General features: G+C 34.6%; 1 protein-coding gene across 1 annotated transcript; it reads right to left on the bottom strand.

Moving 5' to 3' along the window:
- Positions 1 to 8319: 8319 nt before the first annotated feature.
- LOC132611174 (low affinity inorganic phosphate transporter 3) lies at positions 8320 to 12194 on the bottom strand. The gene has a single exon (XM_060325581.1). The coding sequence runs from the start codon at positions 10239 to 10241 to the stop codon at positions 8622 to 8624; it is 1620 nt and encodes a 539-aa protein (XP_060181564.1). The 5' UTR covers positions 10242 to 12194; the 3' UTR covers positions 8320 to 8621.
- Between the last annotated feature and the right edge of the window lie 10658 nt (positions 12195 to 22852).

The raw sequence follows: 22852 nt of genomic DNA, 5'->3' as shown, positions 1-22852 counted from the left end.
TTACCGACCCCTGAAGGCTCGGAAACAAGTTTCGGGTCAATCCGACTTAGTATAAGAAAGTTATGAGAATTTGAAGTACAAAACCTTCTACAAGCGTTTCAGAGGCTATTTTTGGAAAATCAAAGCAACGATCATATCAAGTACCTTTCAGATATCGTTATGGATCAAATCAAATATAGCTTTTGGAATCATATTTACATATCGTAATATATCAAGACTTAACGGAATAACCGGACGGGCTATTATTTGCAAATCAAGACATTAATCATATCACTTATCTCTCGAATGCTAATTCGGCAACATATCAAATAGATCTTCGGACATCATAGATACGGATCAAAATCATATGAAACAACTTATGGAAATCAAGGATACTAGTCATCCTAGTGGCTCTAAGAATGGGACTTTCTTTGAAAATGTTATATCCCGTGTTTTCACACGTTTGGAAAGACTTGAATTATATTGGATTCTTGAGATATAAGATCAATTTGATAATTTGTTGAACATAGGAGTTATGCATGAAAGAATATAGTCATGAAAGTGTGGGACAAGGCTAAGGGCAATTTTGGAATTTTGGAAATTAGTTTCGGGAATTACAAAACGTGGACTATAAGTCATTGGGCCAAAAATAATGGAATAGAATTTAAGGCCCAATGCACTTGGAGTGGCCGGCCATGGTATGGCCCAAGCCCAAAAATTTGTATTAAATTTCCATGTGAATTAATTAACATAAGGCCATGATCCAAGCCCAATTTAGTTGGTCATGTGCTTGGTCATGTGACCAAGCACTACAATTATATAACTAGAAGATGAATACTTGGATAAGCATAACACAAAACAAATCAAGAACAAGAGATAGAGAAAGTGAGGCTCTCGGCCTTGAGGGCAAAAATTGACCCTCCAAAATATTGTTCTAAAAATTCAATTCTTGTTGATTTCCTACTAAGTGAAGGTTCCTTTGTAACTTGGTATAGTTGGATTGGAGTGGGGAGCATTAGAATCATCAAAGTGACTACATCTCCAAGTGAAGAAAACTTGAAGAAAAGGTAAGAATTTTTACCTTTTTATTGTGTTATGAAGTTTTGATTGAGTTGTAGTATGTAGAAATGTGTTGATTGTATGGAAAAATGGAAGTTTGCAATGTGGGTTTGGAATATGGCTTGTAGCCGTGAGTATACATATGTTGTATAGCCAAAATGTGTTGAAATTATGTTGTATTCTAGTTGTGAATGTGATGGAATTCATGTTGAGAAGGAAAGTGGAATAAATTTGATTGAATTGCTAAAAATAGCACTTGGCCGTGTGGTGTATTTGGTTTGGGAATAAAATGGATTAAGTTGTTTAGTGTATTGGAGTGTTGTGGTAATGCTTGATATGTGAATGAAGTTAGAATGATATAAGTTTGTATTGAATCGGAATGTAAACACTTATGTCGTTTTAGTATGATTTTCTGACATTAAGGAAATGAAGTCGTTTGGTTGTGAATTATGATGATCATTGATGAATTTGGAAGTTGGAAACTTGTTATGAAATTGTATGCCAAAGGTTTGATGTTTTGCATAAGTTAAGACTTTGGCGAAAAGTTGTATATTATGTATATCGAGTGTATACCTTAAGGAAAATGAAATGAAATGTCTCTAAATCTATATTGTGATGATCTTGAGTGATAATGGATGTGAAATCATGATGTTAGTTCGAAAGTTTGGGTTGAATTGAAGATTATGTCAACTTGTGAGAAAAATGACTAGTTGAAGGATATTTGTGTTTTTAATGTTCATTGTTGATATTGATGTTGTCGTTTGGGTTGTTGTTGATGATTTCTAGCCGAGTTGAATTCTCGGGGTGCCATATGTATAGGGGAAGTGCTGCCGAAATTTCGGTAGCCAAATATGCTTAAAGTTGTAATAATGGCATTAATAACTCACAATTGGTAAACTTGACCAATTGCAGTTTTTCGACGAAACGGGAAGTGAGTTTAGAAAGGCTTAAGGAACGTGAAAGGTATGTAAAGCAAACCCAATTCTTCCCTTGGCATGCCCCTAGTGTGTTAGGGTCGGATCCGGGCCTCGAAGGACCTCTTGGCCCTCGGAATCCGCAAGAGAAAATTTCAGTTTTTCCTTCAGTAGAATTGAACCATTTTAATACGCTATTTCTTGGAATTATGCAAATTTTGCTCTAAATTACTCAGAAAGTCATAGAATGTCTGTATAACCTTTTTAGGTGATACCATAAGCTTAGAGGGCACAATTTGAACCCGCCGCCTTATTTGTCCCGAGGCGGGCCCACTATTTCCGGTTTTGCCCCTAATGTGTTAAAGCTTCCTTTTTAAGCGATTTTTGAAAGAAATGTTTTAATTACCCTACTAATCGCTTAACGAATATTATTTTAAATATTCTGTTAAATATTATAAATTATTTTGACACTCGGAATGACTTCGGGAAAGTTATACTTCTGTAATTTATTATGATATTCGAAATACATTTATTATGATTCCGTCCGACTCCATTGGATTTGTTTGTCTTTGATACGCTTCATCGAGTCTTTGAAAACAATTATTATATTTTTAAATTGCATTAGTCTCTCACTACTCCATTCGTGGATGTCCCAATGTTTCCCACACTGAGCCCGGGCCAGGATATGTTGTCAAGCGTAATTCTCTACATTGTTCGCCGCGTCCCGATGTGAGGGGGCAGGTATACGCGTACATGGGTCTGTGGAGTATGATGTGCCATGTCCGCCTATTCTGATCTGATCTGTTATGGCCATTTTGATATGACATTATATGATACGGGGCCACGCCCCTTTTTCTGATTCCTCTGTATAGTGGCACCAGCGTCAGGAGGGTGGCCACATTCTGTCTGCCGAGTCCCGTGGCAGGGACCGGATATGATATGATATGACATATGTTTCTGTACACATTCTGTCGGTTTTGGAAATATGCATTTGACACTCTGGATTTTGTACTCATTTTCTGTAATCATTATGATTTGACTTCTGTGATTCCGCTTTGCATATTCAGTACATATTTCGTACTGACCCCCTTTCTTCGGGGGCTGCGTTTTCATGCCGCGCAGGTACAGACGACAGGTTTGCTGATCCATACGTTTAGGATCCCGTTTCTGCTATTTTAGGGCGCTCTCTTCTTCAGAGCCCATCTTTTGGTACAGTCTGTCACTGTTATCTGGATATGTATATTGTTCTGGGTATGACGGGGCCCTGTCCCGTCTTATGATTATGATATGTTCTGTAGAGGTCTGTGGATACATCTGTGTGGGTTCTGTATATATGTTTGGGATGTTTTGTTTTATGATAGCCTTATCGGCTTCTGTGTGCCAAGGCTACTCTTCTGCTAAATTCTGTAGCATCCACTAATGTTATTATTATATTATTATTCTGTTAATATGCTAAATTGGGTATCGGGTACGTATAGGTGCCCAGCTCGGGCACTGGTCGCGGCCCACGGGGTTGGGTCGTGACAGAAATAATACATATATGTCATTTGTTCATTTCATAAAGATCATGCCAAAAGAAAGAAAGGTAGGCCTTACATACCTTGTCTACTTCCTTAGCTAATTCAATCTTAAGTCTTGGCCTTTCCAAAATCTATAACAATATTAGTGAATAACAAACATTAGATGTAGATGTCCAAGAACCTTATCCTGAACTAACACTTTGTCTACAGAAATTTCGGCAGCATTTCCCCTGTAAATACACCATCCCCGAGAATCCAACTCGGCCAAATCAACAATCAACAATCCGAGAATTCAACTCAGCCAAATTATTAACAACATTACCAACAATCATACTAACAATTTCAACAATCAATCCAAAATATATTCTAACATTAACAGCTCTTGTCACACAATTCACGACATTTCATTTATATCCAATTTAATCACATATATTCAAGCTAACATCAATGATCCTACACTCAAATATTAATCCGACATCATTCTAACATGATTCAAGAATATTTCAAACAATTCACATAATATTCAAAACAACCCATTCAACATACTAATTCACCCGAAACCTTCTAAATTCAACAAAAACGATAACAACACATTTCTTCTCTTCCAATTTCATAAATTACACCAACAATTCACATGCTAGCAACATTATTTTCCATAAACACAAGAAATGGTTTTAAGATCACATTAGCTTCTAGAACAACTTTCCGACACTTACAACTTCCACTAGAATTATTAAGCATTCATTTTTTATCATAGAGTCCATCACAACAACAACCAAAATACTAAGAGAAATTGATTCATTCTCCCCCATACTACACAATAACCACACGGCCACACACTACCTTCACACGACCACAACATAACTTCCATATTTTCATAAATTTCATTCATTTCTACATACTACAACATGCACAACCATCCATAACATATAAAATAAGATTGAATCTTACCTTTTCCCCTTAATTTCCCACTTGGCTAGAATCATGAACTTGCAACAAATAGAGATCTTCTTGCTCCAACAATTATACCACGTTAAAGAGGACCTTCAAATTAGTAGGAATACTAGAAAAAAATATTTTTTTGGATCAAAATTGAAGGCTCCAAAATTTTTCTCCTTTTCTTTTTCTTGGCCGAAAGGCCCTTCTCACTTGGTCTTGAGTTCTTTTTCTTGAATGTTCTTGAATTGGAGATGACCAAATAATAATGGGTCATCCCTTTTTATTACTTAATTTTGCTTCCACATGGGCCTTGGCCCATCCCCCCTTGGCCGGCCACACTTGGCCATTTTTCAAGCCCAATTTTTTTTTCTTTTTATTCCAAGCCCATTTTATTTCATGACAAATTTTTGTAATTCATGAAAACTATTTTTCTAATTTTCAAATTTGTCCTTAGCCTTCCTCAATATTTCCGCATCGATATTTTCATGAACAACTTATGTATTAAACAATATCAAAATACAGCCTTGTCTTTAACTTGTCGCAATTATCTCAAAATATTCGAATGTGCAAAATACGGGATATAAAAATATTTCAGTGTATTGTTTCAGTATATTTCGCTATATTTCAATGTATTTCTAATTTAGGAAATAATTTCTGATACATTTCATTGTATTCCATTGTATATACGCATACCACAATTTTATATTTCTTAAACAATCAACCATATTTGATTGTATTCCAGTGTATATTTTTCTGTATTTGGAGGTATTTCTAAAAGTCTGGAATGGAGTAATTTGGAGAGAGAAACGTGGGTTGTTATGAAACTTCAACCGTTATGAGTGATACATGGTTGATTTAATTTGACTTACCATTTAAAATGAAAGAAGAGAATAGTTCCATAAATATAGCCTATTTTTACTCTGCCAAATTTTGTATTTTCGTGTATTTCAAAAACGCGAAATACAACTGAATACAACAAAAACCAGCAATTGTTTTTTGAATGGAGTAATTTTGATAGAGAGACGTTAGTTGTAATGGAACCTCATGAGGTTTGCGTGAATCATGGAACCATTAATACAAATTACTATATAATTTGAAAAAGATTTTTATTGCCATAAATATAGCCTTTTTTTAATTCAACAGTCGCGCTGTATTTCACTGTATTTAAAAAACGCGAGATACAACTGAAATACAGCCAAAAACAGCTACGAACCGTAAATCTTCAACTTATAGCTATAACTTGTTAGAAGCTGTTAAAAGGTAGTTATTTGTGTAAGTTTTACTTAAAATTTAATATAATTTGACTAGTAAATAATTAAGAACCACCCTCCCTCCATGAGTTCTTCTCTTGCTTGAGTTGTCTAGAAGATCAGGAAAGTGATTAAAAAGAATGAGAGAATTATTTTCTTGTGGTCACACAAATTCAATTCACAGAGACATCCAAGTAAAATTAAACAAATTCTCTTTCCGTTTTTTCTTAATTTATTTTTATTATTTCTATCCAGACCAAACAAAAAGAAAGCAACAAATTCCTTTTACATTATTCTTCTCATTGTTTCCTGTTCCTTTGTAAATTTCCACAAACATTTGGCAGGCCAAGCAAGCAGGGACATGTGGAAACTTTATTTGTCTTCTCTTAAGAAAAATCTAATCGGGTTGACGTAAAAAGTCTTTGTATCTTTTACCCGAGACAACAAAGCCAAGACAATAAACTTGTTATGTTTTTCCAAAGGGATGTGGCCCAAACATATATAGTCTAGTCTAAGCTTAAAGAGCACCTATTTCTCTCTTTCTTCTATTAAGATTGACCTGTCTCGATCAGAATATTAAAGTATCTAAATTTGAATATATATTTAAATATTAAAATATTATATGAAAAGTTGAAAACTAAAATAATAGAGAGTATTTGTTTTCGAAAAACATCTAAATGAACGGAACTTGTATGTAATTTTTAATTAATAAGTATTCTCTCTGTCCCAAAAAGATTGTCATCCTTTTGTTTTTAGTCTATCCTAAAAGGATTGTCATCTTTCTATATTTAGAAACAATTTAACTTTATGAGATGATTTACAGCCACACAAATATTTAAGGCTTGTTTTGGACCACACATTTAAAAAGTCTTCCTTTATTTCTTAAACTTTGTGTAAGTTAAAATATGACAATCTTTTTAGGACGGAGGGAGTACAAAATTTAAATAAAACACCAATAAAGAATTTTAAAAATACTAATTATACGGTGGTTGATGATGGTGATGGCTAATAGTGGTGGTTACGTTGTGGATGCCGACTGTCGGTGATAGTTGTGGTGGTTGTGGGTTGTAGTTACTAGATAGTGGTGATGATGGCTAGCAGTGGTCGTTAACAATGGTGGTAGTTGGCGGTGGCGACTGACAACTGTGGTGAATGATAGTGATAACTAATGGTGGTGATGACTGACAGTAGCGATTAGTGGATTTTTGTGGTAACAATGAGTAGTTATGATGACTATGAATGGTTTGTAGAGATGGTGACAACTGACTGTGGTGATTGGTGGTAGTATGTGTCGTGGTGGTGGTGGAGGTGATGGTTGATAATGGCAGAAAGCGATGGTGGTAGTTGCTGATAGTGGGGGGGGGGGGGGGGGGGGGGGGGGGCGACGATGACAATTAGCAGTGAAATTGAATTGACTGGTGGTGAAATGTCATCTTTACAAAATTTTTTAAATAGATAGCTAGATAGCTTTTAGGAAGACTTTGTTATAAGTTTTAATTATTTAGATCTATTCATACCGTTTAAGTGGTTCTAGAATTTAAAAAATTAAAAGACACGATAATTGAGATTACTAAAATTTAGACTTAAATATTAACATAATAACTAAATCTATAAATAATTAAAATTCAGACTTGCATCTAACGAACGAGGCCGTAATATCCTTATTCACATGTACATTAGTCAAAATGAGGATGAGCCAGAGAAAGCAATTGCGACGATCTTTTAGTAGGACCAAAGAGCCCTCCCTTCTCAAGCAACTATATATATTTCTACTTGCTATGTTTTTATGAGCTCTTATTTAAAGGAAAATCTTGGAGAAATAATACTCCCGCTGTCCATTTTTACTTTTCATGTATACTAAAAATAGATCTCTACTTTTACTTGTCCAGTTTGAAAAACCAAAAAATAATCTATCATTTAATACCTATTTTACCCTTAATATTTATTATTGAGTGGAAAACTTCAAGAAATTGTTAGTGGCTGCACAACGTTTAAGGCATGTTTGATTGATTTCAACCATTAGATGGCTTAATAATAATTAAGGGTAATATAGTAAAATTGTCATTCTATCTATGGCTTCTTAAGGAGTGTGCCAAGTCAATACAAGACAAGGGAAAATGGAGGGAGTAGCGTTTTTTTTTTTTTTTTTTTGTGTGATTTATACTCATTCAGTTTACTTTTACTTGTCCACTTTTGACTTTACACGCCCCTTAAGAATTAATAAATAAAGTGTATATTTTACCATAATACCCATATTAATTGGTATATATTCTCAATAGACTTGAAAAATAATTTGGAAAAAAATAATGAATGTTAAGGATAAAATGATTTCATAAGTTGTCGTGAAATCAATTACTCATATTTGCGTCATAATAAGTTATTTACAACTCCCTTTTGAAAAGCGGCTCTTTACGGAATTCTGTGTGAGCTTGGCTACTTAGGGTACCGAACTATCCTTTTTATGATCTTATTTAGAATTATGTACGCATTATCATTTCTTATCGTGACATACACTAGAGAAAAAATACATAAACGGTTAACATAATAATAAGCTACAAGCTACGAACTTTTCCAAAGCATAAAGGGTTAATGAAACCAGCATGCATCATGACAATTGACAAGAAGGTAAAGATGGCAATAACCAAATACGTAGAACAAAAGGGAGACAACATCTCATTATAAGCAGTTTTCCATGGAAAACCATACAAAACAAATAGTGGCAAAACATGAGCAACCAAAATTCACAATAAACAAAACAAACAAAGATAAAAAGCAAAAGAAAAGAAAATCAAAAGCTCCTGCATCTGCAAAGAAATACACAAAAGGAACCATAAAGCAAAAATAATGTAGATGATTATTTCATCTTAAGATACAAACAAGAACAAAGCTGATTAAAAGCCTCAAATCTTGCTCTATCTCATGATGTTTTGTTCAAAGGGAAAAAAATGTTACAACATCAATTAAACTGGAACTGTTTGTGCATTTTCTCCCTTAGTTTCTGTTCCATAATTTTGTTCTTCTCCCTCATTTTCCTTTGACATTTCCTCCAATGATTTTCCCTTGGATTCTGGCACCAATAATGTAAATAACATTCCAAGTAAATTAACACAACCAAGAACAAGAAGTGTATTTTTCACACCTATACCAGTTGGATAACCTACATCAACCTTTAATGGATTAGTGGATTGAGCAGCATACAAAAATCCAAATGCCCCAACAATTGCTCCAGCTTTTCCAGCTGCAGCTGATATCCCGTGGCACGTTGATCTTAGCCTAGCTGGAAAAATCTCTGCGGGTACAACAAATGTAGTTGCATTTGGACCAAAATTCGCGAAGAAAAAGGTAAGTGAGTACATGATCACAAAACCAATTCTGTTTTCCTTTTTAGTCCAGTGATTATATGGGATGGCTAAGGCAAACATGAACACCGTCATGAAGAAAAATCCCATCAATTGAATTGCAAATCGACCTATTTTATCGATAAATGCAACTGTAAACCAATAACCAGGAACAGTACTACAAAGAGCAATAAGAGTTTGTGCCCTTGCAATCTTGAAAACCTCATCCAACGCGTTCATCGTTTCTGGATGAGGGATCCATCCAATTTTACTAAAAATATCCTTTTGAAAAAGATTTTGACTATAGAAAGCAATGTCCAATAAAAACCATGTACTAGTTGTTCCTAGCAAGTGAAGCCCGTGGCGACGAAGAAATTGCTTAGTAAACAAACCAAAATTGTTCCCCTTTTCTTCAACAATCTTCTCAATTTTATCTTTTTCTGCTTCAATTTCAACATTCAACACTTTGGACATATCGGCTGCAGCCTTAGAAGCATTTTTGGCAACTAAGGCTGTGTAACGGGCTGTTTCAGGCATCTTCATACGCCAATAATAAGTAAGCAAAGCTGGGATAGCGCCAAACATGAGAATAATTCTCCAGACTAAATCAGCTTCAGGGGGTGTTGAATCTTTAGCATTCACTGAATAAATTGGTGAAGGGTAAGCATTTTTAAATGCACCAGCAACAACAAGTGCAACAATTCCACCTGTCAAAATCCCAAAACCTTGCATAGCGAAAACCGCAGCAATAAAAGCCCCACGTGTCTTTTTATTTGCGTATTCAGACATAATCGTTGCAGATAAAGGGTAATCGCCACCAATACCAAAACCAAGCCAAAACCGGAAAAAGCAAAGTGTGGCAATAACACCATTAGGTGTCTTACCAAAAGAAAGTCCCGAGGCAATCGAGCAAATAACCATAAGCATAAGGGTCATTCCATAAACTTTTTTCCTGCCCAATTTATCACCTAGCCACCCGAAAAACAGTTGCCCTGAGAGGGTCCCACAAAACGCGACGCCATTCACTGCAGTTGAGACACCAGGGGGGAGAATTCCGGGTTTTGGTGCACCTTCATGATGATAGTAAATTCGACCGAGTAATTTGGTGACAAGTGAAATGCAGAAAAGGTCATATGCATCAGTGAAAAATCCCATTCCAGCAATAACAATTGTTGTGAAATGGTACAACTGTGTTTTGGCCACATCAAGTGCATTTAGCACTTCCAATTGATCTTTAGCCATAGCTAGCTATAGGTACTAATATTTGCTGGAAAAAAACTGCTAAGACACAATGAAGGGAGAGGGTTATTAATAAGAATGATGGACAGAACAAGACAAGGACAATATTACAGAAATTTGAATTTGGGAAATCCTTAATTGTATCAAATTATAGTATGAAAATCTTATGGTGCGATATTATGCATAAAGGGGTATATTCGGCCGATTTTGCATATAAGAACAAGAAGGATAGATTTTCGATACTTCCAAAATGCAGCTATGTTTTCTAAGTTTTTTTTCTTGTTAAAACTTATAAACATCTTGATCAACAGCCTGTTCCTATAGTCACAAACTCAATATTCACAAACTTCCATTTTTTGTAATGTCACAAACTCCTAGTGCATGCCAAAATTTTCATTTTTTTGAGCACCAAGTATTCTTGATCTACTTGATATTTTGTCAACAATAATAACGACGAACGTGGTAAACACAGCATGAGACATGATGTTTAAGGTATAAATTTCACTGTTATAGTAAATAAAGTTATTTCCAGGTGAATAATAATGGTTCTGTGGCTTATGCGTAGGTACTTTATTTTGAGTGTGTTGGAGCTAAACAAAATGATTACTTTATCTTGCATACAAGTACTCTTCAATTTAGATACTAAGGTTCTAAACTAAATATAACTTAGAAGATTGAGGAACGAGCGTTTTCCCTTCTTCTTTTTTTTTTCTTCATGACAATAGTTTATACAAGAAATCCATATACTGCTAACAGAAAATCACATTCTCCAAAATCAAAAACAAGAAATTCAAAATTAACAAATTAATAATATTGACTATCCATGAGCTGAACAAACTCCTTGTGGAAATGAAAATTGAAGAAGATAATTGTCTTCTCTGTTTCTGCTCTTTTTGGTTTCTAGGCACATTATGGTGTTTTTGTTAGTATCTTTTCATTATTTTCATAGATAACAATGTTAAATTCAGATAAAAGTTCCTCGTTGCTACCGATGCAATTATCTTAAACGTGGTTGTTTCTAACTCCTAACCTTATATCATAAGAATACGTGTGCAAAACACCTAACAAATGCAGAACCTTAGGAGAATGCAATCTAGACATCACTTGAACAGAGCCCCTGCTCCATTCCATCCTTGATAGAACTGATCAATTTTTCCGATAAAAATGGAATTCTGAACTGCTATAAATTTCGTTAATTAACCATACAAAACTTGAGCTTCCTAATAATGATGATAAAAAGAAAACAAATATTATAATCATCATCAAATAGAAATCATTCTTCTCCCCGTGAATCTCCAATTTTCCACGGAAAAGAGGCAACAAAAGAAGGATTATAACACATTATTCGAATATAGAAAAAAAAAAAAAAAAGGTGAAAACAAAACAAGAAATGTATACCACCATTAGTTTATTTACAAACAAGATATGGACAAGAATTTCTAATAAAAAAATAAAGTCCTCGATGCTTAGAGCTACAGGTTGATTCTGTCTTCACTCTAACTTCAAAAATGGAATAAATTCATTTTACAATATTAATCTATTCTCTTTCTAACATTTTTTAATTGAGGGTAATCTAATTCTCTTTCTAACATTTTAGAATTGACAGGCTAACATTAAAGTTTTGCCATGTCTTTTCCAAGGTTTTCTTAGTAGTTAATAAAATTGACCCTTCTCAGTAAATCACGTCGTGTTCAAATTATATTAGTTATTTTTACACGATAAATGATAGCCCGTAAGTAGTATTTCCCTATGATCGACAACAAACAAGTAAAACAAATGTGAGCGTAAGACTTATGTCCCTACAATTGACATTTTTGTTTTAATAATACGCGTCCACATGAAATTGACATAGTAGTAGGAAAAAAAATGTAGTCTGCATATATTCTCAATCAATCACTTCACCAGTGTCATAAATTATAGAATAGTAAAGAATACCTGGTTTTCAAGGTAGTTAACATCTCATGTTTAAGGCTCCAATAGAATGTACGGGTATAACTTTTCAAGTCATAAATTAAAGAAGAGAATCAGCAGTTTCTTGGAATTTAATTACTGATAGAGACACTTAAGTATAAACACGGCAAAGGGCTATTGATGATATCATTGACAGTGAAAAACAAGTGAAAGAACAAGAATATTCCCATTATATTTTATTTGGGTTGACTGCAAGTCCGTGAGTCTATTTCTTGGAAATTTCACCAGGTTATTTTAGTTTCCACACTTAATGAGCAGTGATTATCTAGGCAAACCATCAACTAGTCATCATGAGAGAGCGTTATTTATATCGTAAATGACAATTATAAGTTTCAAAGGATATTTTTGATATATTTTAGTAACACTTCAGTTTAAAATTCTAAAATTCAAAAGTTTTGATATGTTCTTATATTTCGTGCCCAATTAAACTAACACATAAAAACAAAGTTGAAGGAGTATTGTTTCATAACGAATTAATACTAAACCTATGTACTAAGAGAGTTCTGTCTTCGCACTTTTGTGAAAGTATTCTGAATATGCCTCAAGGATTTTTGCATTTCCGTTAATATTTTTTATTTTCTTCTTAGATGATCCACATTCAAATTCTTGCCTTCATGGTTATACCAACATGAATTAATAGAACTTGTTATTAATTTCAAGTACTCCATTCTTTGGTCTTTCTGATTTTGACTAGCAGCCCACCTGAAAGCAACAAGACAGCTACACTACCAGGGGAAGAATATTCAACACTACTAGGAGGAAAAAAGACGGAAATTTCTAATGTTGATGAAGATAACAACCATATATGCTAAAGGAATCATAACCAGGGAAAAGGTCTAAATTACCCATATACCATCTAAAATTTCTTAGTTTTCCCCCTATACACTTTTGGTTTATTCATATTTTTGTCATTAACCGATCGTCTCATGTTCTCCCTTTTCATTATTGAAGCTCGCTTCAACATGAAATGGGTATAAACTCCACGTGTCCGAACTCTTAGAAAAAAAAGACCCAAATTCACCCCTCAACTTTAGAATATGTTTTAAAATACCTTTAAGTTTGAGCTCCACTAGTGATCAAGGGCAAAAATGAGACCTTTTCTTAACAACAAGAGTAATATTAAACCAAAAAGGTCTAATGAATCACAAAATTGCTCAATTCCGAATTGTACAAGAGCAAATTAGACGTTTTCGCCATCTAACAAAAATAAAATTAAAGGATTAACGAAGGCATAATCTATTCTGATTTATCTTTTTAAACTGATCTTCAAAGTATTGCAACTCCGAGCTAATAAGTCTTGGGTTTTTCTGATTTAGATTACAACCACCACCCCCATGAAAGCAACTTATATGACAGCTGCACTTTACAGCAAACACGAATATTAAATGAAACTACGAGGAGAAACAAATGAAATTACGCAAGGAACGAACGAATAATGTTGTCATAATCTAGATTCTAACTTAGTTCTCTTCGCGTTATTTTATTTCTACATAAATCTATATTATTATTTTCTCTCCTTAGGCTTAACGTAGAGATCAAGGTAAGATATTCTTTCTTGTACATATAAGGCAAGCTGTTTTCCTAAATTTTTATGAGTTTAAGCTCTGTGCGACTGTGCGTCATTAATGTATAGATTTTTTGCGCATGAGGTTAAGTTCACTTACAGCAATACATAAATTTTCATAGCAAACCCAATGCAATAACCTGGAAAACAGAAAAGCAATGTGCTATAACAGGTTAAATTGACCTTATGATGCAAAAAATCTTTGTATATAACTTAAAATCCATATTTTATTTGTAGGCCCAACTCAAAATGCTCTTGTAATTATTGAATGGATTCGAAGAAACCTAGAAATGACATGATAGCTAGTATATACTCTATGATAACATCCTTCCATATCTTTGCTTTAGTGTTCTTTGTCATTATTATTAAAGTTTGATCAATATCGTCAACATGGACGAATTTAGGCTATCAATAACCGGTAGAATTATTGCACCTTCACTGTTTGCTTCAACTGTATATTTGAATAACACTATTTTTCTAAAATTGTTTTAAAAAGAGGAACATATTTTGATGTTTGAAATTTTCTTAATTTTGAATTTCCCATATTACTTAACATAGCCATAAAAATGGCATGGTTTGTTTAAGAAAACAAATTCTAATGATATTATGATATTTTTTAGTACACGTTAAAAGTCTTTTATTCTTTTTTAAACTCCGTTCATTCAGTACAAGTAGTCTAGCTAATCCCATCATGACGTACTTGTCTTCGCCTTCTCGTTCGATTTCAAAAAATCTGCATCCTGACTCAATTCTTTTTAACTCGTAACGTGGGTCTAACTGGCAACATGCATCATATTAAGCTCTTACCACTAAATCAAAGCCCAGCCATAGGCATGGGATTGGGGAATCCCATCATCTATAGTAATCCATCGGTCCATTTTTACTTATCTTGTATTGACTTGACATACCCTTTAAGGAGCCATAAATAGAATCACAATTTTACTATGTCACCTATAATTATTACTAAGTTATCTAGTGATGTAAATCAATCAAACATACTTTAGAAGTTGTGCAGCTACTAACAATTCATTGAAGTTTCCAACCCAATAATCTATATATAATATAAAGTTAGGAATGGACACGATGACGTTGCACTTCTTAGAGATTTGCATTTATCTTTTTTGTGGTTTTTTTTGCCTTTTTCTCCTAATTTTTTTATTCAACTTATTCTTAATAATGTCAAAGTGGCTAAATCCCTATTAAATTAAAAAGAAATTAGATTTTTAATTAAATATTAAATATGAAAGAGACACGATAGAACCGTTAAATCACTACAACAAATGTGATTTTTAGCTACGAAATTACTAGCTACGACACGAAATTCGTCACCAATTGTCGATTTTTCATGACGAAAAATATATTTCGTCTTTAAATACATGAGGCACATACTTTTAATGTTAATGACGAAATACAAAAAGTCGTAGCAAAGTTTTGTCCACTAAAATTCCCCCCCCCCCCCCCCCCCCCCCCCCCCCAAATAATGAGTTGGTGCCATTTATTGAGTACTATTAACCACAAATTTAAATTTATCAATGACACATTATTTTGTCATTAATGATGTACCTAATTCGTGACGAATCATTTTTTATCCTAAAATTAGTTAAATTATGGACACAAAAAACTTTCGTCACAAAAAAAAAATATTGATACAATAGCAACGAAATAGTATTTGTAGTTAATCGTTGTAACTTTAGCCACAAAATTTTATATTTAATTGTGACCTTCATTTTTGTCACTAATAGTTGAAACAATTAGTGACGATTGTATTATTGTCTCTATTTAACCTATTCACAACCAAATTTTGTCACAAAAAATACAATTTTCAAACGGCTACGACTTAAATTTCGTAGTTAATTAGTGCAATTATTGGTTACGAAAAACACTCATAGTTATAAATTAAAAGATCATCAATGGTAGACATTTCTTTGATCTGATAAAATAAAAGGCAGAGTTTTATTTGTCAATAAACATGCAACACACAAGCGGATTGGTCCATTGGATAGGGTCTATATTGGCAAGTGTTGGACAATTAGGCAGAATTTTGAATCCTGCAATTGTAGCCAAAGTCTATTTAATTCGCAGCCCAAAATATTTCAATCATAGCAATTAGTGGCCAGAATTGTCAATTTTTTTTAAATTAAAATCAATTTCTTGCACAATTAAACCAAATTCAAATATAATTTTGAAAATTGACCAAATTGGAGTAAAATTGAGATTAAATCATGTATTAAATAAAATATTTAATTAAACCTTTTCAACTAAACAAAGATAAAAATAAATACAGTAAACAGATTAAATCTATTGTAATAAGCCGTAAATAGTTATAAATTAGTAATTATAATATGTATGTAATTAGACAATTCTTTTTTGAACTGATTTGTAATTTCTAAAACATCAAATACATTTTGTACTTTAGGAAACAATATGTAATTAATTTACATAAATAAAATTAATACTGAAATTATATACATAATATTATTAGGGTATTTTGCAGTGTGAAATGGAAAAATAGCACAAAAATAATATGAAATAATATCCTGCACTTTTATAATACTAATAATAAATAGATATTTCTACTCCGTTTAAAATTCACGAAACTTAATAATTAACTTAAAAAGTGGAGCGTCAAAATTGGATGTCAACACATATATGCATAATTAATTTTTTGTTCAATAAATTTTTTTGAATTTTTCTTACGTTATATAGATCTTTTATATGTTCTAATTTCTACTTCATATCACAAAAAATCACTCTAAAATATATATATTCAGTACAATTTTTGTAATGATTAGCGCACTGCACATCTCTAAGACCAGTTATATTAAAATCGTGATAGTAAATCTATCGCTAATCCATTACAATAGATAATATATTTATTATATGAAAATTTTTACAATATCTTTTTATGTTGTAGCTCTATCACATAATTTTGCTTTATTATAGTTTTTCAAATAATTTGGCCATGATTCTGTCACTGTATTGGTAAGAATTACTGCGAGAAACAATTTATCTCAATCATTTTTTATTTCATTTATTTGAAGCTTGCAATTGTAGCAAATTCTATTTGATTCTTACCCAAAATTATTTCAATAATAGCCATTAGTTTGCAAAATAGTCAATTTGTTTTAAGTTAAAATCAATTTCTTGCACAACAAATTTAAATATAATTTTAAAAATTGACCAAATTGAAGTAAAATTGAGATTGAATTATGTATCGATTTATTAATCAAACTTCTTGGACTAAACAAAGATAAACATAAATACCATAAATAGATTAAATATACAATAATAAGCCATAAATAGTTATAAGTTAGTAATTTCAAATATGTATGTAACTAGAAAATTCTTTATTTTGAAATGATTTGTAATTCTCAAAACAGCAAATACATTTTGTACTTTAGGAAATAATATGTAATTAATTTACATAAACAAAATTAATAGTCAAATTATATAAAAAATGTACAAAAGATTATATGTAAGGCATTTTGTCAAATGAAATGGTTAAATAACACCAAAATAATATGAAAACATTTTTGACTTTTATAATAATAATAAATAGATATTTCTACTCTGTTTAAAATTCATGGGGCTTAACAAATTAACTTAATCTTATGGGTCCTCTTTCCTGGCCTACCAGTCCAATGTTGGGTGGAGGAGAATCTGAGTAGGATAGCAAGCTACTTGGGAAAACTCATTTGTACTGATACACTTATAGCTCAGTCTGAAAGAATATCATATGCTCGAGTCTTGATTGAAATGGATATATCGCAAAATCTGCCTGATATGTTGCTCATTGAATGTCCGGGTGGATCTACGTGGGAGCAAGATATAGATTATGAGTGGTGATGTGCCGTGAAATTACGGCACATTTGACGCCAACTGCTTAGTCTTTTGTATATCCCCAAGTACTTTTGATGTCGTTTCTCGTGTTTTTGTGTTAATTTGTAGAATAACATGTGCTGGAAGCGACTTGAGGTAAAATGAAGCAAAAACTAGCTGAAATGGACCAGAACATCACCTGTGAATCGCATGTACTGCATGCGAGTCGCAGGTGCTGCAGCATCTATTGACAGAGATGGCTAAAAAGGAAGACAATGGTGCAACACATGCGAGTCGCACCTGATGCAGCAGATGCTGCACCACAGCTGATTGAAGATGCAGTACCTGCGAAGATTGGTGCAACCTGCGACTCGCAGGTTGCACATGCGACACCAAGTGCGATTCGCACCAGATGCGCAAGGGTATTTTTGTCTGGAAATTATTCCCGTTTTGGACATTCTATAAATAGATTTTTAGTTGTCTTTTTTGTAGAGCTCATTTATTATTGGTTGGTGAAGCTTTTAAGAGATTCCTTTTGCTTTTGTTATCTTCTCCATTCAATACTTTTGTAAGCTTTATGAATACACTTTACATTATTGTTTTACCTTTAATGAATATTAGTAGCTAATCTTTTTAGCTAAGGTTGTGGGACCAAATGTGTTAGTTATGTGATTGGGTTTCATACTCATACTTCATTTATATGCTAATGGTGTTTTCTATTAACTCTTCAAGCATTAATGTCTTATGATGGTGTACAACATTACTGTGCCTTAATACCATTACTTTGCTTGGAAAAGAAAGTAGAGGTTAGGAAAAGAGTTAATAGCAACAATTTGGGTCATTAAATCCATCTAATAGCTTAAGCTGGGAATAGGAAAGCTAGTTGAGGCTATATGGGTGTTCTCTTATAAAACATTCTAAGGCTTGGAAAAGCCTAGGATGAAATTTGCTAATTTGGTTGGAAAACTTTTAGCAAGATTCGCGTGACCCTTGGTTTAATGCATCTAGGCATATAAATAAGTTGAATTGATACCCAAGCGCATTACTTTCCATTTGAACCACAACCTTGGTCCCATTTACTAATAGTTTACATCTTATAACCACTTTTAGTCTTTAATGAAAAACAACAACCAAACTACTATTATACTCCCCTCTCCCTTGAAATATAGACTAATAGTCGGGCGTTACACTTGACAAGTATATTTCTTCATTGTATTCTCTGTGCGATTCGATCCCAATCTCGTTGGGTTCTATATGTGACAACGACCGCTTACTCCTGATATTAAAGGTGTAATTTGGGCGTATCAAGTGACGACCTTTGTTCTGCCAAGACTGCACGTATATGGGGCATAAGACCGGTGAATGCACAACCAAGGATCCAAAGCCACTCCCGCCAAAGCCAAAACGCCCTAGAAGAAGGAAATACAAACAAGAATGGCAGTCTATGCAAGCTGAGCAGCCTCCAAATACAGATATGGTTGGGTTAAAGGAAGTTAACACACCAATACAGGAGGTGGCGGTACGGGTGGAGGATAGGGGTTAAAAAGCAGTGACAAACAAAGTGCAGCACAAAAAAAAATCAGGAGCCATAGGCCCGGAAGTCTTAGCTCAGAGGAATCATAATGCTGTCATAAGGATTCAAGCAGGAGGACCAGCAGCAAGCATCGACACACCTACAGGCTGATCACTCCCAGAGGCTATCAAAGGGAACTATTCCAACTACAATCCCTCCAATATGATTATTAGTGCATGGAACGTGAGAGGACTTAACAAGTCCTACAAATATAAAGAGTTTAAAGTCTTTTTAGGTAAAAATAAGCTTGATTTAGTTGGATGTTTTGAAACTAGAGTCAAGCAGAATAAAAGTTCAAAAATCCAAAAGTTGTTGGGTGTGGATTGACAATTCCTTGACAATTATAATCATACACCGAATGGCAGAATTTGGATAGGGTGGAAGCCTGCTAATGTTGATGTTATAGAAATGTTTAGCCCCTCCCAAGTGATTCACTGTATAGTGAAAGATAAGCTTCCTCATTCTCTAGCTATGTTACATTCGTGTATGGGTTGCACTCATTAGAGGCTAGAAGACCATTGTGGGCTGATCTAAGGCAGATTTACTCCAAGGTCACAGGACCTTGGATCATCCCAGAGGATTTTAACAGTGTACTACATGCAGATGACAGAGTGAATGGTGCCCCAGTGCATCACTCAGAGACTGCAGATTTCCAACAATGCCTAGATGATATTGGGGTTGGACAACTTACCAAGAGAGGCAGCCAATACTCCTGGTGCAACAAAAGAGGGGCAGCTGAGAGGATATATAGCATGATTGACTGGGTATTTGGCAACGTTGACTGGTTCAAGGACTATACAAATGTGGAAAATCTATATATGCTTCCTGGATGCTCGGATCATACTCCAGTGATTATCAACACGGCTAGCATCAGAACCCAAATTAACAAACCATACAGGTTGCTTAATGTCATGTTGACTAATCCAGACTTTCAACAGCAAGTACAGGACATATGGAAGCAAGAGGTGAAAGGGTATGCTATGTACTCTATTTGTAGGAAACTGAAAAAACTAGAGCTGGCCACCAGAGGAATACACAAATAATTATCATCAGCCGAGATTAAATTAGGGAAGTTAAGGGCAGACTTGACTACCATACAAGATGCACTAAATGAAGATCATTTCAACCCTGAACTGATACAGGCAGAAAAAGATATGGTGACCATGATTGAAAAGTGGGACTCTATCTAGGAGAGAATATTGCGGCAATAGTCCAGAGCTACCTGGATTGGTTTTGGTGATTCAAACTCCAAGTACTTCCATGCACAATTGAAAGCCAGACAAGCAAGGAACAAAGTCACTACTATATATACAGAACATGATGTACAACTCACGGACCCACTCTTGGTGCAACAACAATTTGTTGACTTTTTTCAAAAGTTACTTAGTGAAGCAGCCCCTACTATGCCTGGACTCAATATAAACATTGTAAGAGATGGGCCTTGCTTGTCGTTATCACAACAACAACTGATGTTGCAACCAGTGACAAAGAGGAAATTGCACAAGTAGTAAAGACACTCCCCCTTGACAAGTCACCAGGAATGGATGGGTATCCGACTGAATTCTACAAACAATTCTGGTTTATAGTAGGGGAGGAAGTCACTTTAGCAGTGATGCAATTTTTTCAAATGGGAAAGCTGCTGAAAGAAGTAAACTGCACAACTATTACTTTAATTCCCAAGGTCCCAAACCCAACGTATGTCAAGCAATTCAAGCCAATAACATGTTGTTCCACATTATATAAAATCATTGCTAAAATCCTCACAGTAAGATTGAAAACAGCTGTAGACTTTCTAGTGGGACCATCTCAATCCGCATTCATTGAGGGAAGAAACATACTGGATAATGTTATACTTGCACATGAGATTCTCAAAGGGTACACGCAGAAATCAGTCTCACCCCGATGTATGATTAAGGTCGACATTAGAAAGGCATACAACTCGGTGGAATGGAGCTTTTTGCAAATGTTAATGCTTGAGCTTGGGATCCCTACGAAGATGGTGAACTTAACAATGCAATGTGTAACTACGGTGAGTTATACACTGCTGATCAATGGAGGAACGACTACTAAATTCCAAGCAAAAAAGGGGCTCAGACAGGGTGACCCCATGTCACCATATTTGTTTGTGTTGGTGATGGAATACCTGAACAGATCCCTTATGCAACTACGACACAATCCAGCCTTTAAATACCATCCTAGATGCTCTAAATTAAAGATTGTGCACGTATGCTTTGCGGATGATCTGTTAATGTGTTGTAAAGCTGATAGAAGCTCAATTAATCTGATGCTACAAGCTTTCGAAAACTTCTCAGCAGCCTCAAGACTCAAGGCAACCATGGACAAGAGTTCTCTTTACATAGCCGGGGAAAACAGAGAGTTCAAAGACCAGCTGGTAGAGGATCTACAATTTTGTGAGGGCAGCCTCCCATTTAAATATCTCGGGGTCCCATTATCATCTAGAAAACTGAATACTAGCCAATGTATGCCGCTGGTGGAAAAGATTGTGGCTAAGATCAGATGTTGGACCTCGGGATTCCTATCATACTTAGGGAGACTACAGCTAATTAAGAGCGTCCTATTTGAAGTGCAAACCTACTGGGCTAGTGTTCCTGCTTCCTAAGAAGATTCATAAAATGATTACTAGTGTCTGTCGACAATTCCTATGGCATGGCAATAAGGAAAACAGCAACCGTACACCAGTTGCGTGGGATACACTATGTCAACCAAAGTCTACAGGTGGGCTGAATATTATTAATTCGGTAATGTGGAACAAAGCTGCCTTAGGCAAGCTGCTGTGGGCTGTTGCGAAAAAAAAAAAAAAAGATAAATTGTGGGTGTTGTGGATTCATAGCATATATATTAAGAGGAATGACCTCCACACCATGGATACGCCTAAACAAGCAAGCTGGTTGGTCTGGAAAATATTTGACGCGCGACAGAATACAACTACTGGGTTAACAACCTTGGACAGCTATGTAAACGGAGACAAGTACATCATCAAAAAAGCATACAACGCAGCTGTTCCCATTTGGCCCAAAGTCCCTTGGAAATCCCTGAATTTGCTCCCAGGTATGCTTCCTAGACACCAATTTATAATGTGGATGGCAATTCAATGGAGACTAACAACGGTGGATAAATTAAATGCCTGGGGAATATCAGTTGCGCAAGAGTGTGTCCTATGCGAAGAAGACAAGGTAGAATCACATGACTACCTATTTTTTCAATGCCCATACTCTTCCTTCATCTGGCAGAAGTTAGTAGGCTAGATACATCAACCTTGAGCAATCCAGCAGTGGGATAGTGAAGTATCCTGGTTAGCGCAAAAGGTCAAAGGTCGAAATCCGATATGGAACATCACAGGAGTGATATTTGCTGCGGCTATCTATCACGTTTAGAGTGAGAGGAATGCTCGAAGATTTCAATCGCAGTGGAGAAGCAAGGAAGAAAGAGTTAAAGAAATAGTACTCATGGTGCACATAATTGGGCAGCAAAAGCGTCACTGGCTGCCTATCCTAGCCCAACTAGATCACTATCCTTGCTAGTCTAGATAGCAGATTTTGGATTATGTTAATTTAGAGTCCAAATTTTAGAGCTTGCCTCAAGAGTCCTCTGAGCAGGGGTGTAAATACTTCCAACTGGTTGAATATAAATCTTTTACTTTCGACCAAAAAAAAAAAATTAACTTAA

Source organism: Lycium barbarum, chromosome 9 (assembly GCF_019175385.1).
Source record: "Lycium barbarum isolate Lr01 chromosome 9, ASM1917538v2, whole genome shotgun sequence".
NCBI classification, from domain to species: domain Eukaryota; kingdom Viridiplantae; phylum Streptophyta; class Magnoliopsida; order Solanales; family Solanaceae; genus Lycium; species Lycium barbarum.
Note: the sequence above shows the minus strand (reverse complement) of the source record. Positions and strands in the feature narration are given on the sequence as shown.